This window comes from Podarcis melisellensis (assembly GCF_964234715.1).
Source record: "Podarcis melisellensis genome assembly, chromosome: 17".
Classification (NCBI taxonomy): Eukaryota; Metazoa; Chordata; class Lepidosauria; order Squamata; family Lacertidae; genus Podarcis; species Podarcis melisellensis.
Window position 1 is genome coordinate 3,013,884 of NC_138534.1, and position 23,645 is coordinate 3,037,528.

The 23,645-nt window shown below is 48.8% G+C and overlaps 2 protein-coding genes across 6 annotated transcripts; one reads left to right on the forward strand and one right to left on the reverse strand.

Annotated features, from left to right (window-relative positions):
- Window positions 1-58: 58 nt before the first annotated feature.
- LOC309360530 (ras-related protein Rab-7a-like) lies at window positions 59-11,873 on the reverse strand. 5 transcript variants are annotated; one of them, XM_081895083.1, is made up of 6 exons: window positions 11,805-11,873; window positions 5,512-5,577; window positions 3,459-3,585; window positions 1,292-1,510; window positions 617-799; window positions 59-403 (listed from the first exon to the last, which is right to left on the reverse strand). In XM_081895083.1, the coding sequence occupies exons 1-6, from the start codon at window positions 11,807-11,809 to the stop codon at window positions 314-316; spliced, it is 690 nt and encodes a 229-aa protein (XP_081751209.1). In that variant the 5' UTR covers window positions 11,810-11,873; the 3' UTR covers window positions 59-313. The 5 variants fall into 5 exon arrangements, with proteins under 5 accessions (XP_081751209.1, XP_081751212.1, XP_081751210.1 ...); XM_081895086.1 differs by having other exon boundaries at window positions 11,696-11,811; XM_081895084.1 differs by lacking the exon at window positions 11,805-11,873 and adding an exon at window positions 10,703-10,764 and having other exon boundaries at window positions 617-742.
- RENBP (renin binding protein) lies at window positions 8,983-22,735 on the forward strand. The gene is made up of 10 exons (XM_081895082.1): window positions 8,983-9,242; window positions 10,165-10,240; window positions 10,825-10,900; window positions 11,411-11,583; window positions 12,533-12,757; window positions 12,853-12,934; window positions 15,413-15,588; window positions 15,707-15,838; window positions 16,166-16,253; window positions 22,609-22,735. Exons 1-10 carry the CDS (start codon window positions 9,142-9,144, stop codon window positions 22,695-22,697), a joined length of 1,218 nt encoding a protein of 405 aa, XP_081751208.1. The 5' UTR covers window positions 8,983-9,141; the 3' UTR covers window positions 22,698-22,735.
- Window positions 22,736-23,645: the final 910 nt, after the last annotated feature.

Below are 23,645 nucleotides of genomic sequence, written 5' to 3' on the forward strand. Positions count from 1 at the left end.
CTCTTACCCTCGTGGGAGGGCTGGGACATAAGTGTTTTCACCATTGAAAAGCACAATATTGGCATTCAGCTTTATTTCCATGTGCTTGGGAAGAGTAGCCTGGGATATGATCCAGCTCTCCCAAGCGCTAGGCTGTGTCATCCAGAGAACAAAGGTCTACCTTGGGATCCAGCTCCAGAAGCTGTGTGCTGCAGCCTTGCCAAATGTCCTTGGGGCTGTTCTGTGGGGTTGCACTTTCACCCTTCGGGATTGCAGAGCATGAAGAGCCCACCCCCTTAGACAGAAGGAATCTTCCCATCTGTATTTGGTCAGATCAGCAGCTACACTTCTCTCTGGCTGCCCCTTCTGGTGGCCTGGTCTCCAGGTGAACTGAGTCCGGTTGTGGCTCTTCAGGTACCCTCCGCTGAGGTGAAACAAAAAGAAAAGTGGTGAGGGGGCAAGTGGTTGATGCAGATGGGCAGAGGGCATGAGATGCAGGCTGTTGGGAAGGACTTTGTCTTATAAGAAAGTTGAAAGCTGGGAGAGGTGTTTTTGTTTTTAGGGATAAAAGCCATCTCAAAGGTATGTGGTCTGTCCGGGGCCTTATAAGGGCAGGGCTGAAAATGAGGTTTCTTACGTTCTTTAGTACGGCCCGTATGGCCCACTCAAACACCTCCTGCACGTTGGTGGCTTCCTTGGCGCTGGTTTCAAAGTATTTGGCTTCATGAAGCTTGCTCCACATTTCTGCTTCCTCAGAAGACACCTGGACAAAAACAGGGCTTGGGCATACTCTGCTCTCTTCCCAATTCCATCTGCAGCTCTTAATCAAAAAGTTTGTCGTCTTTTTAGTGTACATAATGAGACAAATCTTTAAGATAATATAATTTTCCCCCAGATACCAAATTCTACACCTCTGCTCGACAATTATGCCAAAGTCCTCTGGTGAAGCTGGTCATTAGGATACAATGTTCCCTGAACTTTCTGTCCACTCCCCATCTCCTTGAGTCATTGCAAAGAGTTCTTACAGCCCCCTAACAGAACCCCTAAAGAGTTTTGACCCCTAACTACTCCAACCCAATATGTCTGAGAGCCATACAGGATGTGGACTTGTGCCCTGCACCTGGCTTCATATGTAGCCCTACCTAGTGGCAGACTTTGGGCTTTAAAATTTCAGCAGTAAACTGCAATGCCAAACTTTGGGGGGGGGGGCGCCTCTCGCCTTCCACTGTTTGCTATTGTTGCAGGGCCCCCTTAGCTTGGCAGCCAGTGTGGGTGAACCAGTGGCACTCCCCTAAATCCACCTCTGCCCCACCTCACGGTTCTCCAGGTCCATCTTGTTCCCAATGACAGCAGTGGGGAAAGTGGGCTCTTCCTCTGGCTCAATCTGCAACAGGAGCTGCTTGTGCCACTTCTCCAGGGCTTGGAAAGAGCTGACGGATGTGACATCGAAGACGAGAAGGCAGCAGTCTGACCCCCGGTAGAGGGCAGTCCCCAGTGCTTGGAACCTTTCTGTACCAGCTGTGTCCCAAATCTAGGTGCAAGAAGGGATAGAAGCTGAGACCTTGATTTCAAGACATCCCTGGGTCCTTGGTGACTTACCTCCATTAATCTTGGTTCTCACAAAGTTAGCAAGCATAGGTTTTGTTGTCTGGGGGCATCAGGGGATACCATGCCAAATGATGGTGTGGACTAGAGTCTCCTGTTTATTCAATTTATGTTCTGGATTCTTCCACCATGTTTGACCAGGGTTGAGTGGCTGCCACAATTCTGCCAACAGCGAACTAATCTACACATCAGAATGTATATAATACCAAATGGCTATAAAGAGATGGAGAGCAGCTTTCTTAAACCCCATCTCCCCAGCTACGTTGCTGGGAGTGCAGAAGAATGATCCATACTTCTACATTTCAGGTGCCAGCTGTCCATTGTGACTGGCACCCAGAAAACGAGTGCTGTTATGTACTGTTTTGCCTTAAAAGTTGGCAATCTTGGATTAAACCAGCAGCTAGAAAAAGTACTGAATTAGATGGGGACTGCAGCCCTGTCATGTTGAATGTTGCTTCCTATGATTAGTGGAAACTGACAATTGTGCAAAATGAGAAACCACAGGAATATGCTTACCACAAGCTGCTGAATTCAGCTTTGTCACAGAACTTGGGTGTGCGTGGCGCAGTACTGTACACGGACACAACCAGTTTGCTATATGGGTTAGAAACCTTTCCTCAAGCCAAATTGGCTGCTAGCATTGTAAAGGATCTTTGGGGTGGGGGTGGGGCCTATCTTGGTACATGCACTTCAATCAGGAGTGTTTGCTGTAAAGGTGCCTTTTCTGCCATGCTCTTGATTTTTTTTCCCCTTTTGCTTTTTTGAATGGATGGTGTTTAATTTTGCCCTGTTGGTATGGCACTGGCCATCATCATTGTCTATAAATTGATAAAACTTTGCATGGAACAATTGATAACATGATCCCAAAGAATGATCTGACCACATGTGGTGTAAATTCTGCTCAGCTTGAGGCTAACCTGGTCTAGCTTTGTAAGTTTTTGCATAGATAGAAGATCACTTTGGTAAGCTCCAAAGTAAGCTCCTTACAGGAAGGGCCAAGTGTAGGTGCGTTTCGTAGATCTTGCAGCCCAAGGGAGAATTGTGTTAGTTCATGAGAGTTGGGCCACTGCATATTTGGGACTGCAGCAATATTGAAATTTCCGTTTTTTAGTTGTGCATATTGCTTCTGTACAAATTGGGGAACAAGAAATGGAAATAAGAATTCAGCATTGTCATTAACATTAATTCTAGAAGGGAAAGGGTGTTTGCTTTAAATAAGAACTGATTTTTAGCAAATAGCTAGAGTCCACATTGTAATATGCTCGTGGCACTCCACCCGGGGGGGGGCTGTCTCATGGTGATAGGCTTTAGTCCACAAATGCCTGTATCTTATTGACTCTTAAGGCTGCCACAATAAAGCTAAAACAAGGCACTTGTAGCAAAACATAGCAGATTTGGGGTGCTCATATTGAGGGGGCCAGAGGACCCCTTTTCTAGAACATTCTGTTCCATTTTCCTGTATTTCATTTGCCACCACAATTGTCACTGAGCACAACCGTCAATTCACTTGCCCATTTTAGATTCTCTTCCTTGCACACAAACCTTTAAATATTTTCCTGAAATAGGTGCTTGTACAGAAATTGGATCCCTGCTACGGCTCCCTCCATCTTGTGCACGAAGGGTGCCATTCTGGCTACATAAGGCACATATAGGATAATTTTAGGCCTGACGTGGGGAACTTGTGGCCTCCAGGTGGTGTTAAGGCTCCCTCCAGTCTCAGCCAGCATGGCCAATGGCTTAGGGATTATGGGAGCTGGAAATGGAGTATGTTGCTAAAATTGCCCTAGGCTGGAGCACAGGGTTTTTTTAATGGGTAACATGGGATGAGCTTAGGGGGCGATCTTTGCCCAACAGTGAGCCTCTGCTGAGCCTACCTGCACAGTCAGTTTGCGTCCATCAATGTTTACTTCCTTGCTGAGGAAATCTGCTCCAATGGTGGCTCTGTAGCGACTGCTGAAGCGGTTGTTAACATACTGGTTCATCAGGGCAGATTTGCCCGCCCTGCGGGGAACGGAGAAGGGTTGACATTTTAAATTTGGAGGTCTAGTCAGTAACCTCCCCCCCCCCGCCTCATCAACCAGCACAGGGCTTTTTTGGTGGCAGCAGTGGGGAATCCCACGGTAAGATGGCGAAGGCCTTTTGAGTAGCAGTCACTGGGGCACAGCAGCAGGACGGGAAGGTCTGATGATTTGCTTGTCGCCTTCCGAGGAATATCTAGTTGGCTATTGTAGGAAACACGCTGCGTGAGGCTCAATTGGCCTTTTGAGGACAAAGGTTTGAAAAAGGCATAAGGAATGCCTGATGCAACTCCAAAGGCAGAATAAGTCATCTTGGTAAAACATGCTTAAAATCAAACAATGGCAAAAGCATATCTTGCATCAAAATGCTCTGGCATTGCATGTACAAAGTCTTTTCCGATGGTGCCCTTTTTTTACTTGGGTCACTTTTGTACAAAGCTTTGTGTTTGACTGATTTTTGTCTTAATCATTTCAAACAACTGACATGGTTTCAAAATGATATTCAGTGCTTTGCATGCACTGTGTCTGGCAGTGTTTGAGCCCTACTCTTCTTGTATGTTTTTCTTCACATTTGGTAGATAAAGGTTAATCCTAACTATTTTACTTTTTGGCATAAAAGGTAAATGAGAAATCTTAAATCCTCATTGCATTGGACAGTTGTATGCATTCATAATATCTTAAACACATACTAAGGCCCCTTTTGGGTTTAGATACAGATAATGGAAATAACCAAATTATTTTACTCAATACATAAAAACTACACTATGTTTAAATAATGGTTATAAAAAGTTGAAGGTGAGTGTTAATTATAATTATACAGTAAGGATTATTACTACACTGCCATAAAGCTGTGGTTACTTAATAAATTAGTTGCAACAACAGCTGCTACCAGGTTCTTCAGATGGGGGAAGTTTAAGCAAGCACATTTTTCTGAGTATTTTGATGTACAGGTGTTTTTGTTAACACTTGTGAAGTTATGCTAATTTTCCAAGCACGCTCGACTAGAGGGGAAGCTGAATAAAAATGCAGTAAGTTCTCATGTTCCATTTAGCTCCCCATGACTAGCAAATGCAGACTTGCAACCTGACCCTGCACCTGTCTACTCAGAGGTAAATCCCACTGAGTTCAAGAGGGTTGTACTCCTGCAGTCTAAATTATGCAACATATTTAAAATGGCAAAATAATGTGAAGAGAACAAATCACAGTTGTGCATAAAACATACAGGCTGCAGGTTTTTCTTTTCTTAAAAAGCACCTTTTTATTGCATCGATGCTCTCTGGGTTCAGGCAATGGTAATACCACTGTGTCCATAGGATAATAGTCACTTGACTTGGCCTCTAGTTATTTGGTGTTGCCGCTTCCATCTGCTTTAATTCTGGGAACAAACAGCTAGTCTAATTCAGCTGCACCCCACAAAATTGTCCTGTTGTCATCTGCCTGTGGTACACACGGAGCCCGGGCAGCTGCAACGTGGTCCCACTTGCTGCAGGTACTTTAAGGACTTTGAAGGAGGTGGGACGGGAGAGCAGCGTGCAGCGCGCCGGGATCTCGCTGTCCGTGTGAAGCAGAGACTAAGGCGCTCGGGGAGCGAATCAAGAAGACTTCTGCAAGTGGGCGCCTCGCTCCAGGCCGGGGGGGCCGGACGCTTCCCAGCCTGGGCTGCAGAGAAGACCGCGAGGATGGTGGCGGAGGCAGCAGAGCCTCGCGCGCCTTGACCGGGCTGCACCTGCCCCCCCTCCGCCCCGCCCCCTGCCGCCTTAACCCCTTGGCTGCCAAACGGGGACAGGATCCCGGGAAGCCTCCCTCTTCCCGCCAGCCGGGAGCCCCGACACCCGCTTAGCCGACGGAGCCCGGCCGGGGGGCGAGGAGGCGGCCCGGCCTTCCCCATCCAGGCGCCCCTTGTGCTTACCCGGAATTGCCGATCAGCAGGATCTTGAGGTGGGAACGTCTGAACATGGGGCGTCTGCGCCAGAACCTGCGGAGAGACGGGCGGGTGAGCAGCTCGGGAACGGGAGCCTCCGTCGAGACCCCCCCCCGCGACCTTTGCGGGGTCCCCTGCTCAGTCCGCGGGGCGGGCGCCCGGCACAGCCTCCCTCAAGCTCCCTCCGGAGAGGAGCTCCTGGCAGCTGCTGCTCTCGCCCTCCTGGCCGGCGCGCCTTCCCGCCGGGCTCCTCGGCGCCAGGGAGGCGGAAGGGCGGGCGAGGGGCTGCGCCTTCCGGACACGCTTTCAGGTGAGGCCGGTGGGATCCGGCTTGTGCCAAGGCGAAGCAAGGATCGTGATGGAGATTTCATGTCATAGTTAAGTCAATCTTAATGCTTATTAAGATCTACAGAGATAAATCATAGAAATCAGATCAGATCCACACACCTGTTGACAGGTGCTATTATCCTCACAACAGTTCTGCGGAGATTGGTGCTGGGCGCTTCCAGGAAACGTTGCCCGTGACCCTTAACCTAGTCTTGGAACCGGGGGGGGGGGGACGGGCATCCAGGGTCCGCATCGTGGGGCATCTGCTGAGGCCCACAGCCCTCCCTGCAGGGCCCTCCCACCCCACTGCAACCCCCTGCTTTGCTGCCCCTCTTTGCCACCCCTTCACCTACTCCCTCTGAGCAATCCGAGGGAGTGGCAGCCTGGCCTGGGTCCAGAAGGGAAGGCTGAGAGAGCAGGCGGCAGCTGCACAGGAGGGGGGAAAGGAAGCCCAAGCCCCCCCCCCCCAGCTGTGCTCATCCAAGTGGTGGGAGAAATAAAAGGCACCCTGCACATGCTCAGATACAAGCACATACGCGTTTTAACAAATCATTCCGCAAGTGCCACAATCAGCCTCTGGTGCTGGCACAAACTAAGTCTTCTTAAGCCCTTCCTGTCTGATTCTGAAACTGCATTTGTATATTCTGTCATTTTCATTTCATATAATAAACCAAGCTTTCTTTGTTAATGTGTGTCTCAAGACTCTTAATGTACAGCTATTTGTTTGCCTCTAAAAATTACTGGGTTACCCATCTGGCATTTGAGAGGATTTAGGATCGCCAGCTCAGGACAAAGTTAAATATTAGGTGTCAGGAGTTTTATTTAAGCAGGGATAGAGGCAAACACATATTCGTAAATGGGTATACATTAAAACTCTAGCAAAAGATTCCAAATCTCTGGGTGTGTGTGTATGAATACATGTGAGTGCTGGACATGCATGTGAATTCAGACATATACTGTAACACAGTCTGGAATGCCGTATTAATACCAGTTTTTGATGTGTGAGGAATGCCTTGAGAAGGACTGACCCTGGAAACCTAGCTTGGCTCAGTTCTGGAACAATCCAAGGTTGTACCACCCCCACCCCACCCCACAACCTTCTGCCAATGCTGTGTATGCTCCTCACTACTAGGCAGCTAAATGTGCTTCTGTACATCTGGAATGTGGGGAAAGGTTGAATCTTAGAAGAACAATATGTGCATTGTTATATAATTAAGGTTAAGTGTAGAAAGGCCATGGAGCTTTATAAAGCATTACATATGGGAAAACCCAGGAACCAGGCAGGCCCTGCCTCACAGAATTTGCAAACTACTTTCATTGTGTCCTACACACATGAAATTCCCAGATAATTTTGCACCATATCAGTTAGTGTGTGATGGTTATTTGGTGCTGTTTAAGGCACACAAGTGTGTCTCGTGTGCACCATCATGTGTGACAAATGCGCATGGATCTATTTTGCCACATGTGCACATTCATCCAGTGAACGGGGCAGAGGATAGTGAGTGGCCTCCCTTGCACCACAGCACATGTACAAGCCTGCATTGGAATATAGATAGGGAGGGGATCTCTTGGTAGACCACCTGCCTTTCCTTGGATGTCCAAATGCAAAGGAAGTAGGGTGAACAGAAAGAAGAGGAGGACGGGTATTCCTTCACCTTTAACTGCTGTGCAGGTAATTTCAGCCAGAGTAGCTTGTTGTGTAAGCTACATCTGCTGCATTTCCCTTTTCTGCACCACTGTTAAAAGAAGCTGGAGCCACAGACACCGGTTCCACCCAACTTGGTGGGGGGCAGAGCAAGCACATGACATATGCACAACATACACATGTGATGTCACACGACGGGAGGAGGCCACAAGGCCCAGTGCAGCTACAGACAGGCTGGGTGAGGCCCTTCGCAGGCCACAGAATATCGAGGGAGTCTGGCCCCTCTGAAAATTGGGGGGGGAGGAGGGCTTCAGCCCCCACAGATGGTGCCCCTGGCAGGAACCCAGTTCTCTTTTTACCCAGCCTCCTCAAGTGAAGACAAGTCTCTTACATCTTTAAAAGTTGCATAAAGGGGGGGGCAGCAGTTTGTCCTGCTGTGTGGCTGAGATAAGCTCAATCTGCATTCTTTTTAGTTGCATAATTGCCTTACCTGACACATGTCCAGTAGATCACTTTGATTTATAGAACTGGCACTGTGGAAGGTGCTACAGAATACTCATTCCACAGTTGACAGAAAAATCAGTATTTTAGTGCGGCAGCAACTACAGTTTGGAACTCCCTGCTGGTTGCCTATTGATAACAGGCAGCCGCCTTTACTGTACTTTTTTCAGTACCTGCTAAAAACATTTTTTCTTTGGGAAAGCCTATCTAGACATTTAGAAGTTACATGTTTTGATATTTTGTTGCTGTTAATTTTAATCACCTGCTTATCCTTCTTTGTTTTTATTGATACTTTTAATGTTTTTAAAACTGCTTAGAGGTTTGACTGCAATCAAGTATTATATAAATGCTGTTAAATAAAATAACTAAATTCCTGCTTTCACCCAATTGTTAAAGACACGCCCCCCAGCTGTGAAACGCGGCTCTGAAGTAAGTAGGAGAGAGCAGGTGGTCCCTCCCCGCCTCCCCCAGATTGGCAGCAAGATTATTCGGATGCCTTGGCACCTTGCTATGGTATATATTTGAAACGAACCATGTGGTCCTAGAGGGAAAGCGCACGCACCGCCATCTCTCCCGCCAGAGTTCGCCTGGGACGGGGCGGCAGCTGCTGGGTTTTTGCCGCCAAGGGGGATTCCTCCCCTGACGCACGAGCGGGGCATCCCAGTGGCGGTGACATCACGCAGCCGCGTTTGGGGTCGTCCCTGCCACCCGAGTTAGGAAGGCTTACTGGGAGCGTTTAAATGCTTTGTGCCTCATTGCTGCCCTTTTGGTGTCACGATCACTGTTCTGGGATTCCTGCTGCCGATCTCTGGGCCGGATCACGGCAGTTGTAGGGTTAACAAATGGAAGCAGAGGAAAAGGAACAAATCAGGGTCTTCGCCCCCCCACGTGGGAGAAAGGGTGGGGCTAGTGTCAGGTGACTTGGGCAAATCATATGACCAGCAGTTCCCTACTTCTGTAAATTTTTAAGTTTTTGGGGGGTGGGCGTTGAACGCGTTTTTATGCTATTTTCCCGCGGACATTGGCAGCGCGCCTCGGGACTCTCCCCTCCCCTCTCGGGGTCGGATCCTGGGACGGGCTGACTCTGCTGATCCAGAAGCGCCTTCGCGCCCCTGCAGGGATCGCCGCTGGAGAAAGCAGCGAGGATGGATTTGGCGTCGCTCTTGAGCTGGCATGGACGCATCTCCCGAGAGCTGGACGCCGTGGTGGATTTCTGGCTTCAGCATTCGCACGACGAAGAATACGGGTGATGGATCGCTGCCTGTCTATTCATCCAGCCCCCCCCCCCCGTCGCCCCAGGGCCAGCCAGGGAGGGTTGTGGCTGAGGGGGCATTTGAACACGGCTCTCCCGCAGCCCAGTCCTGCACCTACCACACTGACACCCTCTCACGACATGGGGGGAGGTTATGTTTATAGTGATGCTATATACGCCATTAAGGAAATCGACCCAAATGGGGAGGGGGAAGAGGGTATGTGAAGCAGGGGAGCCCTTCCCAGAAAGGGGGGGGTGGAGATGCGAGGAGATACTTCCCCTTCCCTCCCCTCACATGGCCCGAGGCAGACAAATCTACCCTCTAATGCAGGGGGGGAGGGACCTCTGGCTTGGCAACCCTTTTCATTTAGCCCACTATCTTCGGGAGGCTGTCATGCCTGACTTGAAAGGAACCACCCGGAGTCTGGGGCTCCCTGTTGCTCCTTGGACCAGCATGGATGACATCCCACTGGGAAATTCTCCTCTGCAAGCTTCATGGAAACAAACGTGAGCTGTGGGCAAGATGCTGCTGTCCCCAGATATGCTCTCCTTCCATTTCCGTGGGGCTTGCGGAAAAGAATGTCCTGGCAGATGGTGCTCTGTGAAGCAGATCTGCCTGCCCTCTTAAAGGCATTCCGTTTTCTGCGCCTGCTTTAACTCCTGACGCTGCCAGAGACAGCTTCCTGTCTTACTTCTCCTAGGCCAGGGCTGGGGGAATCTCCTTGGGCTCCAGCTCCCATCCCCCCTGGCCATTTGCTGTGCTGGCTGAGGGGCTATGGGGAGCCCCACTCAGCCACGCCCCACGACAAGTTCCTCTTTAGTCAGTAGTTCTCTGCCTGGCCTGTTCTCCTCCTTTCCTCTAGGAAATTGTGCCCCCCCCTCCTGGTTCTCACCCCTGCCTCTTCTTTCTCTCTAGGGGGTTCTTTACATGTCTGGGCCAGGATGGGAAAGTTTATGATGACTTGAAATATGTTTGGCTGCAAGGCCGGCAGGTAGGGGTCCTCAGGGGCCGTGGAGTTTGGAAAACTTTTTAGATTTTCTGTTGGGATCCCCTTTGTGTGGTTGGGGCTGGGCTGGGAAATGAGGCCCAGCCTCTCTGAATCCAGCCAAGGCTGAATTGGAACCTGGCCTGCCTGGAATTGGCCTCAGAATCTGGTGTCAGTGCTAGCCTTAAAGCTTGGAATGAACAGGTAAAACAAACTTAATAAATAAATGGCACAAGTCTCTCTGAGCATGTGCAGAATGCCTCAACACCCCCATATTGGGAAAGTTTTTGCATGAGGAATTTCCAAGCAAGTCTGAGGTCCAGGCCTGCGCATCACTGTGGAGAGCCAGGCTCACAGCTCATAGTCTGAATGGCAGGCATCAGTGCCCGGGGCTTAAGCCAAGGAAAGGAAAGGTGTGGCCCTCCAGGAATGGATGGAGTCCAATTCCCATCATCCCTGACCACTGACCTTGCTGGCTGGGGCTGATGAGTGCTGGAGTGAGCAAGAGTCCTCATCCCTGGCTGAGCCAAGGCAGATGTCTGCCATGAGACTAGAGGGCCCAGGTTACCTCTCCATCCCTTCCCAAACAGGTGTGGATGTACAGTCGGCTGTATCGAAAAGTACCAAGATTCCGGCGCCCTGAACTCCTCCAGGCAGCCCGAGCAGGTAACTTCTTCCACCTTGTGTACAGAAGGGATGGGATTTGGGAATGAAGGCAAAGAAAGGATAATATGGGGTGGGCAGACAGAGGTCTGTGGTGTGTGGACTGGGACAGGGAGTTGAGATGAGGGCTGAGAGACTCTTGGAAGTTCTGATGCTTTGGAATGGCGGTGGGATTATAGGGGTTGTCCCCCCACAATTAATCATCATCATAATCTAATCAGTTAGCCTTTCCTGTTAACTGAGTACTCCTTGTATGGTAAGCCATTCTGCCCCCCGCCCCCCGAGAGTGAGCCTGAGGCAGAGAGATTTTGCCTAAGGCCACCTACTGTGTCTGTGGGAGAGGGGCAATTTGTACTGGGGTTTCCCAATTCATAGCTCAATCCCTGCTTGTGATCACTTGGAGAAAGTGTAAAAAGTTGGTGGGGGGTCTTGGCCCAAGTGCTCTGGGTATTTGGTTGCCAGTAGCAGAGAGGGGCAGAGCTGCCTTCCTCCAAATCTATTTCTTTCTCTGAGGTGGGGAGTTCCTGTTAGAGCATGCGCGAGTGGCCCCACCTTCGCAGAAGTGTGCCTTTGTCCTGACTCGTGATGGGCGCCCTGTGAAAATCCAGCGCACCATTTTCAGCGAGTGCTTCTATGTCCTTGGGCTGGATGAACTTGGACGAGCAACTGGGGAACCTCGTTACCAGGTGAGGTCAGGAGAGCTGGATACAGATGTCCTGATTGCCTGCCTGCCTCCTTATATGAACGGTGGGCATCTAAACCTGCTTATCCTCCCTCTCTTCTCCCTCTGATTATTACCTCAGCAAAAATACCCTTTCCCCAAAGCTATGGTACAGCTCCTAGCACATGGCTGATAAAACCGCAACTGTAGGGTTGGGCCCAGAGTGGAGAGACCAGCTCATTTTACCTCATGGTGCTGCGGTTGAGGGACGTCTTCCTGTCTCTATGGATACTGGAGTTCCGTTGATAGAACTAGAAGAAGAATAGCCATCATCTACATAGGGGAAGAGGCTGGTCAGCTGGTTGAGTCTGCTCTTGTGTAGGGTTAACCCTTGTCCAAAGTACTGATCCATGGGAGGTGCTGTGGGGCCCGCTGTGAACCTCTGCTCCCCCAACTTAGATGGCTTTAAAAGAGGATTAGACAAATTCTTGGAGGAGGCGAGGGCTATCAGTGCCCACTAACCATGATGGCTCTGCTCTGCCTCCGTAGAAGAGCGCTTAAGAACGGAAGAGGAGCCCTTCTGGATCAGACCAAAGGCCTACTTCGTCCATATCCTCTTTCCCACACTAGCCAACCAGATGCCTGCAAGCAACACATGAGAGCGACAGCTCTTTCTCACCCTTTTCTCTTGGGTAGCGGCACTCTACTATAACGCATATCTCTGTTGGTTGGAGGAGTGCTGAGTGGTTGGTTGTTGGGCATCTCTCTGGCTTCTTCACTTGCTCTCTCTCACCCTCCCTGCCGATCAGCCCTGATGAAGCCTGAGCAGTGAGCAAATGAGTTTGGCCAAGGCCTGCTGAGTCCCTTGGAGAAGAGGGAAACCTGACTCCAGGCATGGATGTTGTGGGAGTGACTTAGGTTTCCACTTGGCTAATGGGTATTTTCGTGGGTTGTAACGATGTTCCTGTTGGCAGAGGGAAGCCCTGGCAATGATGGAGGCCATTGTGCACTGGGTGAGGGAGGATCCCTCTGAGCTGGGACGCCCACTGCTGGCGGGGGCAGTCCCACATGACTCCATGGCTGTTCCCATGATGCTCCTCAACCTGGTGGATCAGCTGTCAGAAGGAGATGCAGAGGCTGCCAGCCGGTTCAGTGAGCTGGGAGGCTGGTCTGCTCAGCGAATCCTCATGCACGTGCAGGTAAAGGGGTGGGAATGGTCGGGGCCCCCTGACCCTTAGTTTTGCTTTTGCCTTCGTTTGATATGTTTTAGAATAGAATTCTTATTTTGCTACAGAGGGTTGGTGCTGCTGTGCTGGAGAACGTTTCTGAAGAGGGCGAGGAGTTGCCAGGGTGTTTGGGAAGACAACAGAATCCTGGTAAGAAGAGACCAAGAGCCAGGATGCTTTGGGAGTCAAGTGCAGCAGCGGCGTATATTTTGCTGAGGAATTTCATGTTAGCCAGAACCCCAGGAATCTAGATTTTTAGTAAACAAATTTCTAGCCTGTTTAGCAGTAGAGCAAAGTTTGAAAATATCTCTGTCAGACCCACAGGTTAGGGTCCTGAATGAAGAGTTGGGCTGGTGTATGCATTGCACTCCATTGCTGGGAGATTTGTAGCTCTCCAGATGTTGGATATCAACTCCCATCAGCCCCAGCCAGCAGGGCAACAGTCAGGAACGATGGGAACGGTACTCCCAGCAGCACTTCAAGGTCCACACATTCTCCAGCCCTGTATTGCACAGGATCAGGTGGTGGAACTCTGCACTGCACCACTGTAGATTGCAGGGGCCATATTTTTAATGTAACTAGTCATGGGCTTAGCCAAGAGGGGACAGGGAGGGGCAGCTGCCCCCCAAATCAATAAAAATCAATAAAAATACATAGCTAACTGAGGTTCTGCCCCCCCCCCAAACAAAAATCCTGGCTATGTCCAACTAGTTCAGATTTTGCCAGCCTGGTATGTCCTGCCCCCACCATAAGACATAGGGGCCGAGGCGATTTTGACATCCCCCCAATGTCAGCCCCCTCAATTTTCAGAGGATGTTTTGCTCTGCCCCCTGGTTTCTTGCAGTGTTGCACAAAGTTGCTTCAGGTCCCCTCAATCCTCTGGAGAAGCCAGCGCCTCTGCACCAGAATGTGCTTTGGACTACAATTTCCATCAGCCCCAACCAGTATGGTTGGATATTCCAAAGTATTTGGAGGTTTCCAGGTTGGTGGGGGTTGGCACATCAGGGCTACTGTTAGCCGTGCTCACTTGCTACGTGCAGGGAGTCTTTACATGGAGCCTTCAAAAGTACTACACCGCTCTCTGCAGTCTGAAGTGGTGCAGCCTAGATAGCTACCCTCTCATACTGCAAAGATTGGCACCTAGACCCTAGCATATATCCTTACTAGCATCCCTGCCCTACAGCCCCCTTGCCCCTTGTGACAGTCTTCTTTCTCCCATCCCCAATTTATGCAAGAGAGAGACAGGCTGCTCAGCTGGGAAGTGGGAACAGTTTCACAGAGTCCCCATCCTGCCACCAGCTGGTGCAAGCCAGTGGCGTGTAGGGGGCTCCATAAAACTGCCTGGCTGAGCAATGGCAGATGTATGCTTCTCTACCAAGCAGTTTAAAGAAGTGAAGGGAGGAACAAGCTGTATTGGCCCCTCTCCGATGCAGCATGTTTCTCCCTCTGCGCCGGTTTGAGGGCAAAGTGGGATGGCAGCTTCACTCAGCAGGATATCGCTGGTGAAACTGCCGCTGCCCCTGAGTCCCTCTGCCTCCAGTGCCCGGCTGCAGCTTGTTTCTCCCTTGGCGCGCTGGGCACTGGTGGCTAAGGAACTGAGGAGGAGGCTGTTTCACCTGTAATATACCACTGAGTGAAGCTGCCATTGCTGTCTGCCCCTCATACCGGTCCTGGGCGATGAATTGATACATTGCCCAGGCCTACCCCACCTGTGTTCCTAGACTACAACTCCCATCATCCCTGACCATCGGCCACGCTGGCTGGGGCTGAGGAGAACTTGAGCCCACAGGCAGGCCCATGCAGAGCTTGTCTGAGGCCTGGGGCAAGGATCTTGTTCTCAGCATGACAGTGTAAGTCTGGCAAGCCCCTGGCAGGACCCCACGGCCAGCCCAGCCCTCCAAGGCCCAAGGCAAGTGGACCCAGCTGCCCCACAACCTGCATAGGCCTGACCACAGGTTCCCTAGCTCTCCTTATTTATGTGTATGTGTGTTTAACCAAAATTATTAGTACTTTTTTATAATAAAAAATTCACAACAACCATCCCTCCTTGTTCTCCTCCTGGTGGCTAAGGAACTCAGGAGCATTGGTGGTTTCACTTGCAATATGCCACTGAGTGAAGCTGCCATTGCTGTCTGCCCCTCATACCAGTCCTGGGCAATGTATTGATGCATCACCCAGGCCTACTGGAGACGGAGAGGAAGGGTGTATCAAAAGGAAAATGAATTGATACTGATTTTTATATATTAGTAACTTTGTATTACTGTAACATTTCTGTATGTGTGTTTTTTATATTTTGTGTAAGTTGTCTGTTGTTATGTCAATTTTCTGTACACTTATTAGAGATATTTTTAATATATTGATATAGAAATAAAATAATCAATCTGCCTTGGGATGGGGTGGGAGCCATTTTTTCCTGTCAAGGGCTGCATTTCCTCAGCATTCTCTGCCGGGAGCTGCGTGCCAGTGCTGAGTGGATGGATCACCCTCCCTCCCTCCCTCCCTCCCTCCCTCCCTCCCTCCCTCCCTCCCTCCGCCCCCCGCATGGAATTAGGCTGAAGGCAGTAGGTTGCCTGCCCCAGAACTCTGAGCCAGCACTGGGGTGTTTCTTCTCCATTTTTTGTTTCTAAGGCCATGCGATTGAAGCAGGCTGGTTCCTGCTCCGCTACGCGCAGCGCCAGCAGGACTCGGACCTCGTGGCCCAGGCTGTGGAGAAGTTCATGAAGGAGCCATTCCGTCTGGGCTGGGACCCTGAACATGGTGGACTCTTTGCCTTCCAGGATGTGGATGGCCTCTGCCCAACGCAGGTACAGAAGCTTGGACCCTAAAGCCTACATTCACCATGTATTTGAGAACTGCCCTCCTCCTGGGATCTCTTGGGTTGTTTCCACCCACTCCCCAACTTCCCCCCTCTCTCTTCTTCAGTTAGAGTGGAAAATGAAGCTTTGGTGGCCACACACAGAAGCCATGATTGCATTTCTGATGGGCTTTGCTGAGACTCGAGACCAAGAGCTCCTGGAACGCTTTGTCCAAGTGGCTAAATATGCCTTTGCCAAGGTAAGCTTGAAGGCTGACCATGGAGGGCAGCGGGTGCCATTATGTTAGAAGAGAGATGGTGAGATGAGGCTTGAAGAAAGTGCATTTCCTGGTCAAAGGCTTTTGGGGGCTGGGAAAGAAGCGGTGCCCGAGACCTTGCAGAGCTGGGTGCTGCTTGGGTGCAGGCTAAGGCAGCTTCCACTGGTCAATAGGGTGACCGTCAGCTTCCTCACCTATGGGAGTAGCACCAGGAACCTAAACCCCTCCATAGCTCACATCTCACACTGTAGATCGTCTTATAATCTGATACGCATATTGTTTCACCCTCTTTGCTTGTTCTTCTCTTAGTTCAGTGACCCACAAGCCGGTGAATGGTTTGGCTATCTGAGCCAGGAGGGCAAGGTGGCTCTCACAATCAAAGGAGGGCCATTCAAAGGTAAAGAGGCTGTGTGGTGGCTTCATTGTGACGGTTGGGGGGGGCAGTAATAAGATTTAATCTGAGCAAGAATGTCAGCAAGGCACACCTGAAAGCCTTTTTCCAGTACTGAAGCTCAGTGGTAGAATGCAGAGTGCAGTGAGACAAGAGTGGCTCTAGAATGTGTGTTCACTCTGCTACTGATAACCAGCACCCACTCACAGCTGCCTAGAATTAGCAGTGTGGGCAGAAAGAGACAGCAGCATATACCTGCCTCAAGGAAATGCTCTCTTGGGATCACCTGCTGCTTTTGGAGTAAAATGACATGCTTCCCCTATGACCAGTCTGCCCTTATGCATCCGTAGGGCTTTGAGGGGGAAACTACTACTGCCCTGTTTGAAGTGTTAATGCTTCTATAGCACTATCAGCATGCAAAACTTGTCAAGGACATTGAGGGAGAATTGCAATATCCCCATTAGGACTGCAACTTTTCCAGGTTTTACAACTATTACTCTGTTTTCATAGGCAACCAATGTGCTCTTGATTTAAGTGCTATTTGTTTATAACACATCTAGATTATTTATGGAAGCTGAAGACAGCAGGCCCCATGGCTCAACCCCTCACACAGGAAGGAAGGAATGCCTCTTTTTTAATTAACTTATTTATTGATATTTATTCATAGATACTACAAAAACACATACCCATTACAAAGTACATTTTATAATATACTAAGACAGCTACTTAGTCTAAAAAAGAACAAAGTCAGAAAGGAGAGACCTGAAAAAGAAAGGGAGAGAAAAGGGGAAGAAAGGAAAAACTACAGAACTATAGAAAAGAGTAAGAGGACTTCTGTCTCTCTGTCCTGCAGCTATATATAATATTTATTCCTTAAAATCCAACCATCCTATCTTCTATATACCAGTATTTTTTCAGTCTTCAGATTCTGACAAGTTCATTTTCTCTTTCATGCAAAAAGTCCTTAAGAAATTTCCAATCCTTAACAAATGAAATGATTTTTCTCTAATTAAAACATGTTCACTTTGCCATCTCAGCCAGATCCAGTAAGTTCATCAGCCATTCTTCTATAGTGGGTAGGACTGTCTTTTCATCTTTGTGCATATAGCAGTCTTGTTGCTATAGTCATATATTGGAGTAATCAGGAATAAAGTTAAGGAGCTACTGGTGGAATTTATGGAAAAGGAGGCTAGAAATATGGAAGCAGAATTGGATAAAATTTATAGAATCAACACGCTACGGAAAAATAAACTTCCAAGAGAAATCCTGGTCCAATTTGTTAGGATAAAAAACACCTAGAGACGATACAGATTTGACTGTGCTGAAAGAAATTCCACCTAAGATACTACATAAAAGAAAGGAATACAGCTTAACAGATAAACTTAAACAGAAAAGAATCCAATTTAGATAGGATGCAGCAGAAGGATTCTGACTTAATACAGTACAAAGAGCAAGATAATTTGTGGAGAGATTTAAATCTGATATTAAAGATATGCAAATGGAGGAGACTTAAGATGCAGCAATGGGAGCATCAAGTATAGAGGTGGCAAATTAACTTGACTGACTATGGATTGCAAAATTTTAACATGGAATATAAATGGGGCAAATGCTTCACAAAAGAGGAAAAAGGTATTTTATCACTTGAATATAGTGAAATTAGATTTAAGATGTTCACAAGAAACACTTATTAGGAAAAAGGACACAAAATATTTGATTCAAAAGAAATTAGGGGAAGAATGTATTTCTGCAGGAACAAAGAAATGGAGTTACGGTATATTGTATATATACATTCCCAATTTTGTCCAAAATTGATTCTTTTGGATGAACAAGGTGTGCGGATATATATCGATCTGGCCCTTGATCGATAGAGCCGCGACTTCAGACAGCTTTACGATCCCAATCAATCACTTACAGCGGTCCGGCACGCTTCCTCCCAAGCTGCGCAATAACTCCTGCTGTCTCTTCTCAGTCACGGCTTTTAGCAGAGTAGAACACAGCGTGTAAAGCAGTCTTGCTCCTTGTAAGCACACATAGACAGATTTGTCTATTTACAGCTCTTTATTACAACATTTCAGCATCAAAGTCCGTCACTGCTGGCAGCCATTGCTGCAAACATGTCTCCCTCTCAGATACACAGAGGGAACATCCTTCTCCCCTCAGAGTCACAGGGGGAACTGACAAAACAGGGAATAGTCCCGCCCAGCTTCTAAAGCTTCTGTCTCCGCCCAGCTTCTGTAAGCTGACGTCAGCAGGTGACACACACCAGGGAATTTAACCAGATAAATTCTGAACTATAACACCCCCCCTTGTGTCCCTGCGTGATACCTGTGCAACATCTTCAGTAACACCTTGTGAGATCAATCCCTTCCCCAATGCCTTGTGCCCTCCCTTGGCAAACCTGTTTGGCATTTGTGGAACCATCTGACAACTCTCAGAATCGCACTGTGCGAAACTTACCCACGCACCTGTGGCTTGGTACCTCTCTGGTGGGATACCTTTAGTTGTGCGACTGGACCTCCTAGGCACAAACTCAGGTGTTCCCTCTGACTCACTTTGATCAGCAGGTGTGTCCTCTGCATCATGGGATTCCCCTTCTGACTTAAAGCGTCTTCGAATCCTCTCCATCACACTCACAGGAGAACTAGGCGCACTCTTGGGCACTCTCTTAACAACTTGTGGAGATGCCACATCCTGCTCTTGACCCTGGTCAGTGACCTGGTCGTCATCAGCAGCCTCAGCCTCTTCTTCCGCCTCATCAGAACTGTCTTCTGGATCAGAGAGACATTCTGAGAGAACATCACGCCTAACAGGAGTCTTTGACTTTACAACCTCCTCTAAGAACTCAGCGTGTTTACTGATCAGCACCTTACTCTGATCACCTGACGGGTAGGCAAATCGCCATGCACGGGCTTCTGGCTCATACCCACAGAAGATCATTTTCTGAACTTTGGCTCCATCTGGCCCTTGCAAAGCCTTAGGCACAGAGACAAGCGCAGGAGTCCCAAACGTCCGCAGAAAGTGAACCTGGGGTTTTCGGCCATTTAACAAAGAAAACGGAGTGTCACCTACCAATGAGTTGTAGACACGATTCCAGGTAAATGACACAGCCCTCGTAGCCTCCAGCCAAAACTTAGGAGGCAACCTGGCTTCTTTCAGCATCACCTGTGCAGCCTTAACCAGAGCTCCACTCCTCAGCTCTGCCACCCCCCCTTGCTGGGGTGAAATAACTGTGTGACGTATCCCTTTCTGTTGAAAGAACTTCTGCAAAGCAGAACCAGTGTACTTAGCATTTCTGTCACTGATGATCGCTTGAACCCTGGTGGAGAACCTCTGTTCCACCCCCTCAATCCAGCTCTTGATTAGCTGTGCTGCATCCTCCCTGGATTTGAGACCGTGAGTCCAGGAATTCTGCGAGAAATCATCCAGAAAAGTTAGCAGAAACCTGGCCCCCCCTAGACTTGGTTCCTTGACAGGACCGGACAAATCTATGTGTACCAGCTCAAAAGGTTTGGTGGCTACACGTTCCACCTTTGGGTAACTGCACCCTCTCACCTTTGCCTGCTTGCAAGTGTCACAATTAATGGCACTTTGACAATTTCTGATTTTACAACCTGTAACAACCTCAGGTAACGCCTGCAAATCCTCTAAAGGATTGTGAATCGTTCTCTGATGCCATACGCATGCACATGTAACATTATGAGCGGGAATTGTAGCACGCTGGTTGGGAACTGTAGCACGCAACGCTTGTGCTTTCTCAACCTTCCCCTCACCTCCAAGAGACGTTTTAAGAATGAAAAGATCATTCTGTCCCTTCCGCACTTTGGCCAGTAACCTCCCCTCTCTGGAGATTGTGCAGACATCATTCTCAAAACAAACTTTGAACCCCTTATTTAACAAATAAGGCACAGACAACAAACAATGATGAACCTCTGGAACAATACAAAAATCCACCGTCTCCTGCAAGACACAAAGATAGGCATTAGTACACTTGGAAATTCTAGTTTTCTGTCCATTCGCGAACTTAATAGTCTGTCCTTTCGGAACTGCCGTGCAATTCCACCTCTCGACTGCAGGGGTCTCTGGAACCATGTTGCGGTTAGCTGCAGAGTCTATTACAAAGGCCATCTTGGAATTTTCCACTCAGCCGTCTTCGAACACTGCCATACTCGCAGAAACCTGATAAGACTCTTCTCCCTGCTGTTTACCACGACCACCTGGCTCAGTTCCACGCCTGCCTGTCTTCCCAGGCCTGTTGCCATGGAAACCCGTCTGGTTCCCATGAGAAGTGTCCTTGCAAACATCCTGCCTCGGCTCTCTGCTCCGGTGGGGGCAACTGCCACGCCGACGTTGAACTCCAGTGGAAAAACACTGCCCGGGGCTCCTCCCAGCTGGCCTGGCCTTCCTCCTTCTGGAACGGCGCCTCCCACCAGCCTGGCCCCCCCTGAAGCTCCTCTCTGCTTCAGCACAAAGCGAAAGTTGTTTAAACTTGCCTTTGGAACTCTTCGCCCCCCCGATCTGCTCACTAGCGCTCCTAGAGGCTAAGACATCGGGAACAGGGCCTGCCAGTCCAGCCTCTCCAGGACTCAGTCCATCACACAGACGTGTAGAAGCATTACAACAGCTCCCCAACACTGTCCCAGCCCCCATTGGGCTTTCTGGGCATCCTTCAGCCTCTCCAGGGCTTCTTCCAGCCCCCTCTGGACTGGCTCCTGCTGAGCTTTCACACACACTCCTCAGCGCCTGCCAGGCGGCATGGGCCGATTCAACGCCCTCCAGATGAGGCTTCAGCGATTCATCAACGCATGCTCTGAGCATATCCAGCTCAAGTTGCATTCTCTGCTGGCTATCTTCAGCCCACGCAGCCCCACAGCTTGCAACGCCTGTTCCAGCTGCTGGCCAGCTAAGGGGTGATTTTGGCTCCCACTGGTTTGCTTCCCAGAGCCCTTCAACCAAGAACCATCCCCTTATTCTTCTGGACCACGTTGCCCAACTCTTTAGAGTTAGAGGCTCCACCGGTATATCCTGGCTTTCAGCCATCTTCTCCCGTTCTCCCGTTCTCCCAAGGTGCCCCTCAAACTGTACTTACTCAGTACCAGCTGATTGGCTCTCCCTTCCGTGGAGAAACGTTATCGGCTGCGTCTCAGCCTCCAGCTCTTAGCTCCTTTTTAGCTCCAGCTCTCTGTGTCAGAAGCTCTCATTGCCTCTCGGAAGCAGGCAATTAATCATTCTTGCTCTCCGGTACCCAGTCAGTTCCCGTTCCGCTCCTCAGCCGCAGACCGCTGACTTCAAAAACATTCCTGGAGCTCACACCGACTGCTTTACGAGCGTTGGCTGACCTTCCATAACCTGATAATTTAACCAGATAAATTCTGAACTATAACACAAGGTAGATTTGTTGGGGTGCAAATTAACATTTGTGGGAAAATGATTTTGGATCTAGGTATATATGCTCCAAATGATAACAAATCCGCTTTTTATAAAGGATTCATGGATAGACTGAGGGATTATGCATATGAAAACTGGTGCCTTATGGCAGATTGGAATGCTCTCCCCCAGACAAGGCAGGAGTCAGAGAAATGTATTTTGCAGCCTGTTGTCTAATGTGGATGAAGGAGGGGTTGACATGGAGAAAGAAGGGAGAGGACTTTAGAAATAGGGCATGACCTAAGGTTTGGATGGCATGGATATCTGTGGAATAATAAAGTTAAAGTTAATGTAGATTTTAAAAACCACTGTATTCGAAGTGCCATATTAAGAATTTGGAATAAATGCAAACCTCGGTTGCACCAAAAGACACCTGTATGATTTCACCACAAGAAGTTTTTCACAGAAAAGAGATGACAGGCAAAGGGAAATGGATAACATACCACAAAATGGATAACACACCACAAAATAATGGAAACACCTCGATGAGATGGGGGAGCCTCTTGAAGCAAAGCAAGTATGCTTCCCCCAAAAAACTATTTGTGTTGTTCATGCACAAATTATGCAGTCCTAACCATGTCTACGCAGAAATAGCTTATATTGAGTTCAGTGGTGCTTACTCCCAGGTCAATAGGGTTAGGCTTGCATCTTAAGATTTGCCACACTGGAATCCTTGGTGGTACTTTTTCTGATCCGTAATATACATTTTGCTAGCTAAACTTCCATTGTTGTGATTTTTTAGTAACCTGCAGGCATTCTGGAGAGATTAGACCAGGCTTCCTTAAGACACATGACTCGCAATACTTTAATGCCCCCAAACCAAGCTGTGGTTAGGGAAATGCAGTAAAAGAGGGTGTTTGGGAGACAAACAAAAATGCTTTATTTAAAGCATTTTTATCCTGCCCCCTTTCATTCCTCCCCATGTCTGTCTTTGCAGGCTGTTTCCATGTCCCCCGTGCGCTCTGTATCTGTGAAGAAATTCTGGAATCGCTCATAAAGGAAACTCAATTGACCAGCCAGGGATGAAACACTCCACTAACTCTTGTATTAAGTGAAGGGATGGGATAAATCTTAATTCCAGCCACATTCTTCTTCAACCACGGTAGAAACTAAAGAACCCTTTTTCAGCCACTTCTCACTCCCAGTTCCAGTGGCTGTTTTACACTCCTGGCCAACCTTGATTTTGCAGAACTCCATCGTGAACAAACCTGCTACGGGTCCCAGGCTGTGCTCTCTTACAGGAGGAGATAGGCTGTTAACCGCTGGTCACCTCCAGACCATACCTTTAAAACATTATTAAGCACTCTTATACCACTTTAACAGTCAGGTTTTCCCCAAACAGTTTCTGTGTGACGACCCAACAAACCTACAATTCCTAGCACTGTTGACAAACCATAGTTCCCAGGATTCTCCATGACTGTTAAAGTAGTATAAGAGTGCTTTAAATGTATACTGTGAATGTGAGCAATATTTTGGCTCTTAACTGTTTTCATGGTGGGGAGCCTTTGCCATTTCCTTGCCTGATGTTCACCACTTGCCTTTTCTTCTTTGAGGGTCCAAATGAATCTGTGCAATTGAGAAACAATAAAAAAGATACACACTGAATGGAAAACGGGAGTGTGTTGGGTCTACCCTGTTGTGCTTTTTTCCTATTCATGGCGAGAGACACTACTGGGGGATGGAGCTTGAGGGTCTGCCAGAGGCCTAGTTTCACTGAAGTGATTGGGCTATATACCATATCTGACTGAGTGGGGGGGGGGCTCACAAAAATTGCCTCTCGACATATAACCTAAGCATGTTGGAGTGACAGGTTCTAGCCTAGCCTTCTCCCTGACATGCCTGTTTTCTGTGTGAAGTGATTTATTTGTTTTTCATGGGGTATTCTGTCATGTGAAGCCCAACCTGCAGCCTAGACTCAGAAGAAGTTCTAAAGAGACAGAGAGAGCAATCCTCTTCAGGGAGTCGCGGGGGCTA

What these genes read in the sequence shown, in the direction of transcription:
- LOC309360530 (XM_081895083.1), bottom strand. An exon ending in GACGCAAACTGACTGTGCAG is followed by an intron (nt 1,511 to 3,458) that starts GTAGGCTCAGCA and finishes TCTTGCACCTAG; the next exon opens with ATTTGGGACACAGCTGGTAC. An exon ending in TACGGGCCGTACTAAAGAAC is followed by an intron (nt 404 to 616) that starts GTAAGAAACCTC and finishes GTTTCACCTCAG; the next exon opens with CGGAGGGTACCTGAAGAGCC.
- RENBP (XM_081895082.1), top strand. Translation starts at nt 9,142, where the DNA reads ATGGATTTGGCGTCGCTCTTGAGCTGGCATGGACGCATCTCCCGAGAG. An exon ending in GAATCCTCATGCACGTGCAG is followed by an intron (nt 12,758 to 12,852) that starts GTAAAGGGGTGG and finishes ATTTTGCTACAG; the next exon opens with AGGGTTGGTGCTGCTGTGCT. An exon ending in GGGAAGACAACAGAATCCTG is followed by an intron (nt 12,935 to 15,412) that starts GTAAGAAGAGAC and finishes TTTGTTTCTAAG; the next exon opens with GCCATGCGATTGAAGCAGGC.